This window comes from Puntigrus tetrazona, chromosome 8 (assembly GCF_018831695.1).
Source record: "Puntigrus tetrazona isolate hp1 chromosome 8, ASM1883169v1, whole genome shotgun sequence".
NCBI classification, from domain to species: domain Eukaryota; kingdom Metazoa; phylum Chordata; class Actinopteri; order Cypriniformes; family Cyprinidae; genus Puntigrus; species Puntigrus tetrazona.
The window spans coordinates 6,755,582-6,770,906 of NC_056706.1; the positions used below are offsets into that span (position 1 = coordinate 6,755,582).

Here is a 15,325-nt window from a genome sequence, read left to right on the forward strand (position 1 = left end):
TCTAATTACTACCCCGGGTAAAATATGAACAGTATTAAACAGAATATATTAGACAAATATAGCATGCAGTTCCTTAATACACAGAAAATGTACACTGCGGTTTTTATTATTATTAAAATAATTAGATTTTTTTGTTTTTTTACTATTTATCAAATAAAGATTTTTTTTTACAAAAATGTATTTAAACATTTATAATAAGAAGAAATGTTCTCCAACTCAGCATATTAAATAAAGCGGTTTTATTATATAATATTTAATAATTTTATACTTTTTACTAAGTTTTTGATCAAATAAATCCAGTCTTGGTGAGACGATTTCTTTCAAAAACATTTTAAAAAATCTTACTAACCCTTACTAACAACTTTTGAACTGTGTATTTTCCATCATATTTTTAATTGCATTTTTTTGTGTGTGTTAGGCAACTGCATGCTACATTTTTGTCTAATATATTCAGTTTCGTACTGTTTATATTTTACCCTGGGTAGTAATTAGATGCTTATTTGCATATTTATGAAGTTAATAACAGCAAGCTGAGAGTGATGAGCATGCAACCTCTTTCAATTACGTTATAACTATTTCATGATTTTTACTGTGTTTTTGATCAAATAAATACTACCCTTGGTGAGCGTAAAAGATTTCTTAACATTTTTTTTTTTTTTTTTTTAAGTTAGTAGCGTAATTATTCATGATGTCTTTTTGCTCAAAGCCAGCAAGCCCTGCTATTTTTAATTTGGGACCCTATTGTTCTCTCTTCCTCAGGTGGCGTTGAATTGGGGATTAACGCAAAAGGAGAGAGACTGAAACACTGGTTTGAGTGTCTAAAATACAAAGGAAAGAAAGTGGAGTACTGGCACACACTGACGCAGCAAGGAGCCCCTAGCAGTGACTAACGCTCAGACAAGCGCGCACATGTTCATCCTCTGAAAAGTAATACAAAAATAATGGAGTAATAATGATTAAGAAATGCAATAATGCTCAGTCTGTGAACGTTGACGACGATGACGACATTCAATATTAATGCGTGAGAAAAAGCATCATAATCTATTGTACAGCTAAGTGTCACATTCTTTTGTGATGAGAAAGCAGCAAGTGTGATCACAAGCCCGGATTGTGACGCACAATCTTTTTCCGGTCTGCACGTCACTTAATGTGAAATCGTACCGTGTTGTGACTATGCCACAGGAGCTCATGCCATATTATAGTGTTATTGTTTATTACATGTCAAACGTGTAATAGCATCCTGGTGTTTGTTACAGTTGGTGGTGCCGTAATTTTGCACACTGTCAAAGCACAACACATCCGGCTGACTGTAAACGTCTATGTGTACCTATGTATTTACCTTTTGTGATTTGTTACGTATGAAAGTTTACAGTCTCTTCCAGCCCGACAAAAAAAAAAAAAAAAAAACGCGACGCGCGGGAAAAGCACAAGGGACGGCGCGCAGAGGAACTCTGAAGCGGTGAAAGGAACCGTCTATGGATTTAAACGTTCGCTCAAGAGCTGCGGCCTGTCACTTTGAGAAGAACCAAACGACAGTCACCTCAATGCGAATGTGTGTGCGTGAATGTCCCTGTCTGTGTTTTGTCTTTGTATGTGTCTCTGTTGAATGTTTGTACAGTCTCCTACAAAAAAAAAAAAAACTAACAAAACAAAACAAAAAAAAAAAACAAGCGCTGATGCACGTTGACAGACTTTTTCGCTCTCTCTCTCTCTCCGGCGCCCTCTACTGGTTTAGAGGCTTAAACGCCAGGACAGTGCCGGTATGGAGGGTTAATTGCCTCTGGCAGGCCTCATGCACAACTGCACGCCCCATTAGGGGTTAAATTAGCAATCAAAGAAGCCTTTGAAGGACAAACTACCTGTCAAGGACATCTTTGGGTCAGAATCTAGGTTGGTCCTGACAAAAAGATTCACGTTTCTTGCCATGCGTGTGAAATCGATTGCATTTATTTGACTCCTTAAATCAGCTACCTGCATCTACTTTTCATCCTTGTCTCGTCTGAAGACATTTTATGCATTTAATTGCACAAAAAAAACCCTCATTGTTAACCCTGTCCTCTTATGGCCCGCTCCTTTTTTTTAAATTATTGTTATTTTTTACATTTGAGTTATCAAACGAATGGCCTAAGCGGTGTATAATTATCAAATGTTATTCTAAGCAGCTGCATGCCAAGTGAATGTCACATATGCTTTGATGGACCACCGATCTGCAGTGCTTATGTTTGTCCTAATATCCATCAATGGGCCCTTCTAAGGGTATTTGTTTTTGCTCAGTGAACTGGGACAATCCAGGCTACCTTTGATGAAACAGCATGGCATTTAGATAATGGACTGGCACCACCTGCCAGCCAAGATGGGACTCCAAGGGGAGCGTTAATGAACGAGGGGTCAAACTGAAGGAGGATTATTCAAGTCTCGCTCACGTGTCCTCGTTGACTGTCTGTGTGGAACATGTGATGTGACTGCCATCGTGTGTCGGTCTCTGTAAATGCGTCTCCGAAATAAATTGGTGCAACAGTGGCTGTTGGAAATGAGAGCGAGTTTTGTTGCGTTGGAGTCTTATGATCTCTCATTCATGCAATAGATTTCTTGTCATCTTATGGATAATAAATAACGAATGCATGATGTAAAGCACACCTTTAATGACCGAGATTCTGCATGCATTCTAACTCTATGCATAACGTGATATTGTTACATAAATGAATTTGTGATAAAAGAATGAATGAATGTAGAACTGAAAGTTTGATTTTTTTTTTTTTTGGCGAGACACTGTTGTGATGTCTTTTTATGGGTTGAGTGGATTGATTATTCTTCCCATGAAAAGCGGAGCGGCAGCCTCATCGCTCCACAGTATAAGAACGAAGGGCTGCAGAGCTGTAAAAGAAGAGAAGGAGCGAGAAAACGAGATGCTTGTGGCTGCAGCGGCCTCCACTCCCTTCTCCGTCAGCGAGAGAAAGGCCCTGTGACGAGCTTCTGAGATGAATGATTTAGAGTCCTCCTGAAATATTCCACACAAGTTAGGATCTGAGAAGAGATCTGACAAACCTGAGGCAAAGAGGAGAGGTGAGGAGAACTCTGTCATTATTTACTCGTCCGTATTTGTTCTAACTCTGCATGCTGTTATTTTTTTTCCCCCGTGGAATACAAAATGAGAATTTTTAAAGCTTACACTCTTAAAAGAAAAGGTGCTTAAAAGGTTCTTTGCAAGCGATGCCACAGAGGAAACATTTTTGGTTCCAAAAAGAACTATTCAGTCAAAGGTTATTCATCTCTTTATACCTTTTTATAATCTGAAGAACCTACTTGCAACAAGAAACTTTTGTGAAACAGAAAGGTTCTTCAGATGTTAAAGGTTCTTTATGGAACCATTTAGACAAAATGTAGTTCTATGGCATTTTGTATTTATTGTTGCCAAAAATGAGTAAAAAGTGCCCAAAAAAAACACAAATATATATAAAAAAGTGGTCTATATGACTGTATTTCAAGTTATCCAGAGCCATATCATAGTTTGCAGTCAGAAACAGACCAACATTTTTTATATCATATGTTTTCAATGAAAAATTACAAACATTTAATATACGACTTTCTATATGTTTTGATTTCCTGATATGTATATTGTATAAAAAATGGGATTGTGTATATGTTAAAAAAATTATGTTATAAAAAAATTCTCCTTTTGTGTTCTAATGAGAAAATGAATTGCAGGTTTGGAACAAGATAAGTAAATGCTGCAGCATTTTGGAGTGGATTTAGTGGCTTTCTTACCCTGTTTCTTCAGTACGTCCCCTAGTTGTGTGTCCACTGTAAGTTTAATTTTAGGCAGTGTGACCTCAGCGGTTTGGGCTGGAATTTTATTCATCTCAGATATCATTGCTTCAATAGAATCTTTGTTTATATTATTCTCCATCAACACAAAGGATTTTTCTGTCGTTGTGTGGGGAATCAGTATGTACAGGCTGTTTTTACCCGTGAGAGGGAACTTTGCAACCTGGAGAAATAATTCTGCAATGTACTTCTACAAATACATACAACTGCTTGCAGTTCATTCACAGGAAATGGTGACATTTATTCAATGTTAAATTAAGGATTTTTTATTATTTTATTATTTGTATTTAGATAACATAATTTAATTCAAATTCTTTTAATGTTTTTACATTTTTACAATTTTAACTTTTTTAATAATTATTTTTTATAATTATTATTCAGCTATGGTAAAAGGGTACATGCAAATTATCTGATATTCTGAAGTGAAAAAATTATATATATTGGTTAATTGCATTCACAATAAAAGTTTGCGTAATGTGTGTATACTATATTTATTTTATATATATATAAATACAAACGCATGTATGTAATGTTTAAGGAAACTATGATATGTTTATATATTATATATAAAAAAATATAAGAATATAAATATATCAGTATATATACATGTAAATATTTTCCAAATATATACAGTATGTGTGTATATATATATATATATATATATATATATATATATATATATATATATATATATATATATATATATATATATATATATATACACACACATACATTAGGTGAGTAATGTCGTTATCAAGTCAAATGGTCTTGATTAGCACCGTTTCCTGATAATGACCTTTGTGCATTAATTGCGACACTTACCTCAGCTTGTAATTTTTTGTTGTAGCCCATTTGAAGGTTGTACTTGGGGCTGTAGAGAGTCTGCACTTCTATGAGCTCACCTGAAAACGTCGTGAAGTTGTCCCATTTATTTGTGGATTCAAAAACGGTCTTCCATTTACCTTCAAAGCACGAAGAAACATAAACGCAGTGTCATCAAAAATAGACAGGTATACAGCATTCAGATATACAATATCACTTACCATTAAAGTAGACCGCATTTAACAAAATAAATGTGTAGGTGGGATCCATATAATCCATCAACTGAGTGATTTTCTGGTTGGTCTTCTTTGCCACCCACTGATTGATGAGAATCAAGTTTTCTTCGGCGTCATCGGTCAGCTTCTCTGGCACGGCATCATAGAACTCCTTTGACTGGTTGACAAACACTTCTCCCAACTGTTGCTCTATGAAGAAACAAAACCCTTCAAGCTATGGCTATGACTGCAGGCAGTATTCCAGCGTCCCTCCTGAGGTACAGATCCCATTCAAAAACAAACCTTAGGAAGGCTAAGGGGTTAAGTCCAGAATAAGTGCTTCTGATGTAATTACAGCAATGCTGTTATTTTTAAAGCATATATTTTTGGAAAAAATTAATTTGCCTACTTGCAATCCTAAAGTTGAAGATGATAAATGAATGAAACACTTAAGTGGACAGAGTAGACTTTCATGGCTGTTTCTAAAGAAACTTAAGTGCACATTTAAAAAAGTGCACTTTTGTAATAATGTCAAATAAAAAGTTTTACTGAATATCATTGTTTTAATTTTTAATAATTAACACACAATGAATGTATTGACTAATACCTAAAAGTACTCAAATATAGTAAACTATGTATTTCATTGCGTACTTAAATTTAAATAAATGCAGGTGTATTTAAATACATGTACGTTTTGATATAAATTACATTATACTGTATTTTAGTTTACCATGAACACTTATCAATAAATTCTGTGGAACATTGAACCAAATTGCAAAAGCCACAGAATTCACAATGAAAACACAACGCAATCAGTTTAAAATAGAATACTTTTTCAGTTAATTCTAAATAACATGTATATATTATCCATGTATTATGTATATAGCATGTAGTTCTTTTTTACAAGGTGAGTAATTATCTTAGCTAATGAGTGAGTTTTACTGCGGCTACCTGGGGAATAAAAGATAGCAGAGGCGATTTCCAGCGTGTCCTTTATCACTTTTTTTAGTTTCTTTGTCTCATAATGCACACAGGAGAATTCTGGAGGAAGCCTAAGAGCACTTTCCAGCTGTGTTCTGGTCTCTGCTCGAGCACCTTGGAAAAGAAGGTGATGCAAAAAGAGAGAAGTAAGAGGCTCATCAGGTACAGTGTGCAGCTTTTGGCTGATTGTATGACGTTACTCCATTATTTGTCTTACCCAGTAGCAGGTTGTAAAGAGCTAGAGCAATGCTGACTGGGGAGAAGATCAAGTTGGCTTCGGGTTTTAAGGCTTTAAGTTCAGCGTACATAGAGGCAGAGAAGTCTCTGAGTGAATCCTGCAGAATCACCGTCCCTGACCTGCTGTCCTGTTCTTGACAGTCCTCCCATGGGCCGGTGTGGCCAAAGCAGCGGGGCAGAGGAGGGGCTAAGGAATAAAATACCAGGCAAAGGTTACCTTGGAAGTAATTTCCTTTCAAAAGGATGTGATTTAAGACATATAAAAATAGTTTATATATAGTTCAGCCAAAATGGTCTGCTCTTGAAGTCATAATGTACATATCCCCAAAAGACAATCTCACTCCAATTGTAGATAAATCGTTGTTTTACAGTAGATGACCCCTGATTAAATTCATGAATTACATCTGTTTTAAAAATTTACTTTATTACTTTTCTTTATTCTTATATAGTATAATTAAGGCAAAAGGTATAATTTATTTTCAATATTTTTTATATTTATTTTATTATTTAAATGTAGCAGTAATATAAAAACATTTGTAAAAGTGTGTTTTAGATTAAAATCATTCATTTATATTTTCCTGAACGCAACAATAATATTAAGACAGGTTGAAGTTATATATATATTTTATTTAAAAAAATTTTTTTATTTAAAATATTTTTAATATAATTTCTATAAAAGAGATATAATTTCTTAAGTAAGGTGTAGTGATAATAATTGTAAAACATGATTTTATGCACATTTAAATAAATTTTATTATCATTTATTTTTCTAATAAAAATAATAACACTAAAACGGAATTTATTTTAAAAATGTATTTTGTTTATATAGAATGAAATGTAAGAATAAGGTTAAAAACTATATATATATATATATATATATATATATATATATATATATATATATATATATATATATATATATATATATATATATATATATATTTCATTATTTATTTTTTATAAAATATGAGAATAACATTACAACAGACAGAAAACTACATAAGTGAAAGGGGTAGCCTACCTTCCAGTTCCAGCTCCACTGACAGCGTTTGAGATGTATTAGTTATGACACAGTGGTACATCCCAGCATCTTCCTCTTTGGTCTGACTAATTTTAATTGCCCAGTCCTTTCTATCAGGAAAATTCTCGCTCCAGAAAATCCTCTGAGGTGTCTTGTCCTCCTCTTGGCCATCTGTGTTTTTGTCGGGCTTGAGAAGCATCACACCATTTTTTGTCTCTCGTTTCCAGACAACAGAGTCGTTTTGTGTCTCTCCGGAAGAGGAAAACGTAGCAGCCTTGCATGGAAGCGTCACGTCATTCCCAGCTACTCCTTTGATGACCTGCCATTCTCGGAGGGCTAGGGGCTCTAAGAAAAAAAAAGATCAGTTTGATAATTGACCTGTGAGATTAAAAGTGATCAATGCAACAAAACCTTCTGACCTTCCACGCGTATTGTGAATGTTCTGCTCAACCTCATACGGTCTTCTTCTTTAAAGCCGTCCTGAACACACTTGTACTGTCCTTCTTGGGTGGTATTTATGTTTCTGAGGTTCAGGATTTTTCCTTTCTCCTGAAGTGTGTGCTGCTGCTGCGTCTGAGCGGACGTGAAGCTCCAGGTGTATTCAGGTTCAGACAGCGAAGTGGCATCGTCAGGAAGACAAGAAAGAGTAATGCTGAAGTCTTGAGGAACAGTGATGTCGCAGGTAGACAGGGAAAGCTGAGGAAAGGGAGAATGTAAACCCGGCGACCATTAAAATGAGGTAAAAGTGGTTCATATTATATGAGGGGTATGCTGTATATACAAGTCCTCTAAAGGCAGTGAGGAACAGACTGGCTTTTTCTAATTACTCTGAATAAAGTCAAATTAGTTTGGGACAACATGAGCTTGAGTAAAAGAATTATTTGACAACTTTTGAGTGAATTGTCATTAAACTCATCAAAACACACACACACACACACACACACACACACACACACACACACACACACATATATATATATATATATATATATATATATATATATATATATATATATATATATATATATATATATATATATATATATATATATATATAAGTGAAATGATGCCAGCAACTTGAGATAGTTTTCGTTTTAGTTAACTGATTTACAATGCGGAAGTAAACTGTTCTCTTGAATTATGTGCGAGACAGAAGAAACGAAAGATTATTATAAAAAAAAAAAAAAAAAATATATATATATATATATATATATATATATATATATATATATATATATATATATATATATATATATATCGGGTTGCAACATTTGGACCGTGCTCAAAACAGTTCTGGGCGGGGCATCTGCGTTCTGACGCGACGCGCCCTCGTGCCTTGGTAGTGAAAAGTAAAAGTAAATAGTAAAAGCAGGTTATTGATTATTAACAATTTAAGGTAACTTGTAAAAGCATGTTTTACTTCCACAAAATATTGCGTGAACGTCCTCATCTTATAATGCGTTTACTTACACCCGCACAGAGCAACAGGAGGACGCGAAACATGCTGTTGGATTCAATCCTGGAGAGAAAAATAAGTCTGTAAGTTACAGTCTCAACACATACCTTGCATATGATGTGCAACGTGAGTTATATGAAACACAAACAATGCTAAAAATGCAACATTAAATATAATTTTAAGTAACTTAAGCAGAGAACAGCACGTTTTTATTAAGTTAGCCTGTACAATACCGCCTGTGGGCCTGGTGGTGATTGCTAATATATACCGTGAGAGACGAGAATGGGAATAAAAATCAAAGTTCAGTCTGAAAAAAAAAATATCAGTTAAGAAAAAAAAAATTACTTACACAGATCTAATTTCAACAGGAAAGAAGCGTCAAGCCTATAAAGGTCTGTCCTCTTCTGCCTGCTCCTCTTGCTGTGTTTTCTTTCCCCTGCTGATTGGTAAATCATTACACAGATGTTTGCTAACATGTTGATTCTTTATGTACATAGATCCTTGATAGAAATCTGACTGATTTACGGAAAATCAGAAGTCCAAAGTCTATTTAACAGATTAAAAAAATAACAAAAATGGGGTCCTTGTAGTCATGTTCGTTTTACACCGCTTTAATCTGTTGTTCAATGCAAAAACTAGTTAATAGGATTAAGTTAATAGCTCAACATACGTTCCGTTTACTTCGTAAATACATTTATCCATGTATGTTTTATTCGCTTTTCCTCATTTAACTGCACTTTTTGACTCACACGATGGTTTTTGGCCTAAAGAAGGACACAGAGGGGCTGACTTTAATTTGCTAACGAGGTAAAGACGCTTTAGTCAGTTTTGACTTTTCCTGTGGAGCCGGAAGGTGAATATAAATAGACTGTTAAAATGCTAATTAATTCAGACATTTGAGATGAAAAGTTGCCATTTGTGTCCGTAGACCTCTGTGACTAAAGTGTTTTCTCAAAGAACTAGCAATTAACATTTTTTATTTAGTCTTTTTCTGTAATACTATTTCACCAAAGCTAAGGTCTTTCTTTTTTCCAGAGCTAAAAGGGCATGTTTATCTTGACCACAGCGCCCGGGATATTTGGTCCATCTCCAGAACGGGGGAGTGAGACGTATTATCGGACTTTGACGCAGAAGGAAAGATTGGCTATTGTGATGCCGACTGTGTTTCTTATCCGACACCCAAGCAGCTGTAAGTTTGTTTCAGTGTTATAAAACCATCTCCATCTCATACTGAAAAAATAAATGTGATGCTGAGACAGCAGTAATGGTCAAGGCCTGAGAAACACGTTTGTTGAAATTCGACGCTGATGCTTACAACTCTTCCTGACGTATCAACCAAACTGTTGTTTATTTAAAGAAATCGATACTTTTATTCGGGAAGGATGCATTACATCAATCAAAAATGACAGTACAGTAATTTTCAATGTTATGTTTCTATTTCTAGTAAACGCTGTTTAAAGAATCTTGAAAGGAAGTATCACTATTGCAAAATACATTGCTTTCATATTACACCGATTTTGACAAAATTGGAAAACTAATAAACAAACAAATGGAATTGGTATAAAACATACGTTAATAAAACGTATGCCAGGTTACTTTAAAGAGCAGATCGTGTGTGTAAAGCATGTGTAGCTGTGTCTCGGAGGCTCAGATTTGTCACCTGTGAAACCCTAGATAAACTCTAGCAACCCTCTTATCACAGCTCAAGGGCAGAGAGGGGCGAGAAAGAGCTTTTTCATCTGGACAAACCTCACGCAGAACGATACATGAATAACTTTAAATATCGCTGTGTTACGCGAGTCAGCGATTTCACATGAAGAATCTCCAAGATGGGGAGTAACTCCAGTGACCTTTTTTCCAGTCCTGTTTTGGAATTTTTAATTAGTTATATATATATATATATATATATATATATATATATATATATATATATATATATATATATGTATGTGTGTGTGTGTTTGTGGTTTTATATGGGGACACAATTTAATTGATATTTAATGATTTAATGACATGGGTATAACAGAGGTATTATAAAACCCATTACGCCTACGGATAGTCCCTGCAAATAATAGTCAAGATAATAGTCAAGTCAATACAATGTCAAGTATCCATTTAATAACTAGTTCAGTTAATAACTACTTCATAATAGTTGCTTTTAGTAAATATTTAAAACTTCAAACAGCAAGTATTTTTAACCTATTCTAATAGTTAAAATGCAGTTAGCATATTTTTATGCTAAAGTATGGTAAATGTAGTTGTAGGTTGTAGATTGTGATGAGGGGAAAAAAATTCCCCTTAAAATTAAGTGCCCTTAAAATTACTTATGAAACACACGCAATGCAATACTACATTAGTTCTTTTTGTAATTGAAACATCTTCAAACTGTTTTTTTTTTTTTTTTGCCCTGTCCTTGTTCGTCTTGCTTATTTTTAACTCTTTCATCGCTGCTGCTCTACTGCAATGTAAAAAATGCTGCCTGCAAAGCTAAAGACCTTTGTGAGGAACACCCAAGTCATAACACTAAACTTCACCAGTGCATACTTAAAAGAAACTTATTCCATGTTTAGATAGTGATAACACACCAAGGCTGTGGTGATATTATTTATTCACTGTAAACAGACTAATGTTCTTGTCTTAAAGGTCATTGGGAAGATATCTAATAATCCAAAAAAGATTCCTAGAAACATGCAGCTTTCATGAACCCTCGCTAGAAGATCTGGAATCTGTCTTTTTACATCGATTAAAATATAGCTGATATGAGTAATATATAGTATATAGTAGTATATAGCATTAGCAAGAAAATGAACAGCATGGTATCCTCAGTTTTCTTTTATTTAAAATTCTTTACAAATCTCCTTTAGATACATATTTTACAAGTACCAGAAAACTCTAATCTTATAGAATATAAATTACACATAAGAAAATATATCCGCTAACATTAAGAAACGTCACATTTACATTCAAAATGACTTACCTCAGCTATCATACAAACACATTCAACTTCATTTTGCTTTGAACTCATTTACCCAGAGACAGAGAGAAGCTGAAAACAAAACTGAATGGAAAAACACAATTCATCTTGCATTCAGCATATGCTTAACGAAACCAGTACAGCCTGTGACAGCTCTTCATTTTTTATGGCACGAGAGGCTTTAACATCTTGTCCTCTAGTTTCTTTTACATACTGCTCAGTTTATACATCTGCCAGGACGACAAAGTCTTTTTTTTTTAAGTGAAGGAAGGTGATTCATAAAGTCCACAAAGATCCAAAAAGAGCCAGGACTATCTGATGTGGGGGAGAAATGTTGGTCGTGATGCAGTTCTCTCAGCCGAAGGTTGCTGTAGTGTTGAGGAGGGTCGGTCGGTTACTAAAACTGAATCTCTGGAGTTCCAGCGGTAAAGCATTCGCTCTCTGAGTCTTTGCGAAGCGGCTTCCTCATCTCTGTTCATCTCTGCACGCTTCTGGTATCGCTGCTGAAACACCAGCCAAAACTGATCTTCCTGCAAAAAAACAGAAGACGTCAAAGTCTATACAAGTTTCAGAGTTGCTAAGTTTTATCTTTACCTATTAATATTGACTCATGAAACTATTCTGAACAGTATTCTGAACCTTTTTTAAACTTAGCAAAAGTTTAAAAAAAACTAGTTCTAAAATGAATGTGAAGTATTATATAACTCATGCGCAATATATTTGTGAAGTCATGTCAGGAATAAACTGGAATTTGTGTTATTATTCATTAAAAATTATGTCATACGATCCAGATCATGTTCACATGATAAGCAGTTTGCGTTCGATTTATGACCTAATCATCTTTTCAGTTAATTAGTTGGTCCGGTTCAAGGAACTGATCTAAAGCTTTGTTCACTAATGAAATGTTAACTAAAACTATTAAAAACACTTAACTGAAATGTTAAAAGCCGAAGTAAGATATAAAATGTTAGATGAAAAATGTAAATGGAAATTTGAAATGTTAGCAGCATGAGATGTGAAAAGATAGGAGGTTAAGTCACTAAAATGACTAAATAAAAAAATAGGCTGAATATACAAAAAAAATTGTGTGGATCAAAAAAGTTAATCAAAAGAACACATTTTGGTTTGAGTAAAACTTTAAATGTTTTGATACACTTGATCAAAATATGTGTGATACACACACACACACACACACACATTTAGCTTTTTAAAGCTCCTGCTCCCATTCACTGTGATTGACTGAGTAAGTGACCAGTTTTACAGAAGGGAGTCAAATGGTTTAATGCTTCATTGAAGAATAAATGGAATACATTTTTTCCATGCTTTACAAAGACAACTGAGGTGAATGGGATTTGTATGTGTTTCTGTCTCACCAGAGTCTGCTGCAGAGATGCAGGGACTTCACGGCGTACCCTCTTGGGTTTGGCACAGTACGACTCCAAATGCTGGAGGTCACATCCACGGACACAACACTGCTCTACGATCCCTTTCCCACGAGAGCGGGGGCCGCCGCTACGGGCTGCTCCAGGTTTGCCTAACCACCAACAGACACAAAGCAGAACGCTCTTAATGCCAGTTACATGCACGTGAATCATCTGCAAATATCAAACTGCCAATATGGGGGTCATCCAAGACTATTTATAATTTGATCTCTGAAGGATCTATATTATATATTAAAATATATTCACATAGAAAACAGCTATTTTAAGTTGCATTAATAGTCCAAACGCCGCTGTTTCAATCAATTTAATTTTAATCAATTAAAAAACTTGGTGTGTGTGTAGTGTAATGTTGTAAAATTGATGAAATTAGATATTGTCCGTAAGACCGTATCATAACGTTCTTTTTGAGAAAAGAAGCGAGAGAGAATAAAAAAATGTAAACGAAAAGCGTCAAGGTGGCCTTGGATATGGAACAGGGTGAAAGGGCCTCAACTAGCAGAAATAAAGATGTTGATATCAACAACTGCAAATCAAGAGTACGTGTTGGCGTGGTGACTTATACTGTCATTTATTTCATGTTTAATATCAAAAACTACAACTGCTTACTGCCTACAACAGCAATCGGTTACTGTTTGCTATTGGCTGGTTGATTTGCATCAACACCATAATGATAACAGCTTGACTTGATAACACCGTCTGTATCTTCAGGGCAAGGTCACTTTTAATGCACTGATATTAAGTGTTATGAATATGATATGATGTTATGAGTGAGCTTAATTATTTAGAGACATGCAAGTCACTGTGTCCCCACCAAACGGTACACGATAAGTAACTGTGTCAGGGTTTGTCCCGCTTTGACCCACACACGCAGCGCACACATCTCTGAAAATTTTGAGAAGTGTAAGATGAAGTTTGTAGGTGACTCTCACCTCTGTAAAAGCCACGGTCTCCACACACAAACTCCAGGTCAGCGACTAGCTCTCGTCCGCAGCGTGCTTTGGCAGCCTCACCAGCGTCTGGCAGGATCAGGACACAGTACAGGGAACAGAGGACACACACACTTCGCCAGCTGGGAACCTGCTTCACCAGAAACAAACTTTCAGCCACCTGCAGCTTATCAGACAGAATAACTCCTTTTTGTCAAAGCAATGGGTACAATTCTTGACGGATGACGCTCTGAATACATTTTGTTTTGCAAACCTTCCTGATTTGAAAGCGTGTACGAAAACTCCTGATAGCACTGCTATGCTAGATCCTTTGAATACACAGCTTCCAAGTCGCCTTACATTCTTAAAAATAAAGGTTCAAGGTGATTCTATAGAACATTTTCATTCCACAAACAACCTTTCCATAAACAGCACTTTTTTTTTCTGTGCACAAAGAACCTTCTTCCACTAGAAAAAAAAACGTTTTATGGAATCGAAAGGTTCTATAGATGTTCTTCATCAGTTCCAAAAAAAGAACTTTTATTTTAAGAGTGTACACAAAAAGCTGCTGACTCAGAAGATGACCTTTTGAAAAAGCTAAACTGTTTTGACCTTTTGATATGATGGCGTGGATTGCAGATCTATATTTTTCTACATCCCACGCGACAAATTGACGTCATAATAGCTCCCTGACATGCAAACCTGCATTGGAGGCAGTAATTGTTACTCACAAAAAAGTAATTTGACTCATCCATGGAAGCTAGTCATTTAGCGCAAAAAAAAACAAACTTTTGAGTCTAAACACCCCAAGATGAGATATAACACAACAAGAAGTGGTCTTCGCTACCCTAATTCTACACCCAGATAACATGCAACAGGTGTAAGAGTTCTCAGTTTGCAAACCTGATCCCGGTGCCTCTCATTTTTCCATGTAAGTGAATGTGGAGTCTTACCTTCAGGAATCCTCGAAGCATCTGAAGGCGTCTGGCATGACAGGTAGGCATTCCGTCTGATGGCATGTCTTTTTTTTTAAGGTTTGGTCTCTCTAAAGAGCTACTGACGTTCTTACTCTGGTGTGCTCTTATAGGAGGACCAGGAGGGGACGGGCCAACAGCACACACACGCACAGGGACACATCCTTCCCTTCTTCTACACAGACAACTCCTAATCGCAAAGCTTGTCTTTACTGGGGAGATGCATGAAACTACTAAAGAAATCTGATTAATAAACATCAACAAACCAAAACTGTCACCCGAATGTCTATCATTTATAGCTCAGCAATGTGAAAGGGATGAATTTATCTGATAGATAATGTTCCGTTAGAAATCCTTCATTATGTGCAAGCATGTGCAGCTTTGAATTGTCATCATTATCTTATATAACGTCGGTTTCGAGATTCTCTACCGAATGGCATTGAAATCCATCT

General features: G+C 35.4%; 3 protein-coding genes across 3 annotated transcripts in view; 1 reads left to right on the forward strand and 2 right to left on the reverse strand.

Moving 5' to 3' along the window:
• Positions 1-2,520, forward strand: part of doc2d (double C2-like domains, delta) — a 32,462-nt gene extending 29,942 nt beyond the window's left edge. The window contains 1 exon segment of the mRNA XM_043247843.1: positions 760-2,520. Coding sequence (XP_043103778.1) covers positions 760-890 — 131 coding nt within the window. The 3' untranslated portion in view covers positions 891-2,520.
• Positions 2,521-2,622: 102 nt separating this feature from the next.
• Positions 2,623-9,024, reverse strand: serping1 (serpin peptidase inhibitor, clade G (C1 inhibitor), member 1). The gene is made up of 10 exons (XM_043247842.1): positions 8,907-9,024; positions 8,572-8,620; positions 7,521-7,797; positions 7,102-7,446; positions 6,061-6,267; positions 5,814-5,957; positions 4,869-5,072; positions 4,648-4,787; positions 3,766-3,988; positions 2,623-3,045 (listed from the first exon to the last, which is right to left on the reverse strand). The coding sequence occupies exons 2-10, from the start codon at positions 8,602-8,604 to the stop codon at positions 2,786-2,788; spliced, it is 1,833 nt and encodes a 610-aa protein (XP_043103777.1). The 5' UTR covers positions 8,605-8,620; positions 8,907-9,024; the 3' UTR covers positions 2,623-2,785.
• Positions 9,025-11,384: 2,360 nt separating this feature from the next.
• Positions 11,385-14,903, reverse strand: igf3 (insulin-like growth factor 3). The gene is made up of 4 exons (XM_043247350.1): positions 14,853-14,903; positions 13,903-14,110; positions 12,905-13,065; positions 11,385-12,061 (listed from the first exon to the last, which is right to left on the reverse strand). Exons 1-4 carry the CDS (start codon positions 14,901-14,903, stop codon positions 11,843-11,845), a joined length of 639 nt encoding a protein of 212 aa, XP_043103285.1. The 3' UTR covers positions 11,385-11,842.
• Between the last annotated feature and the right edge of the window lie 422 nt (positions 14,904-15,325).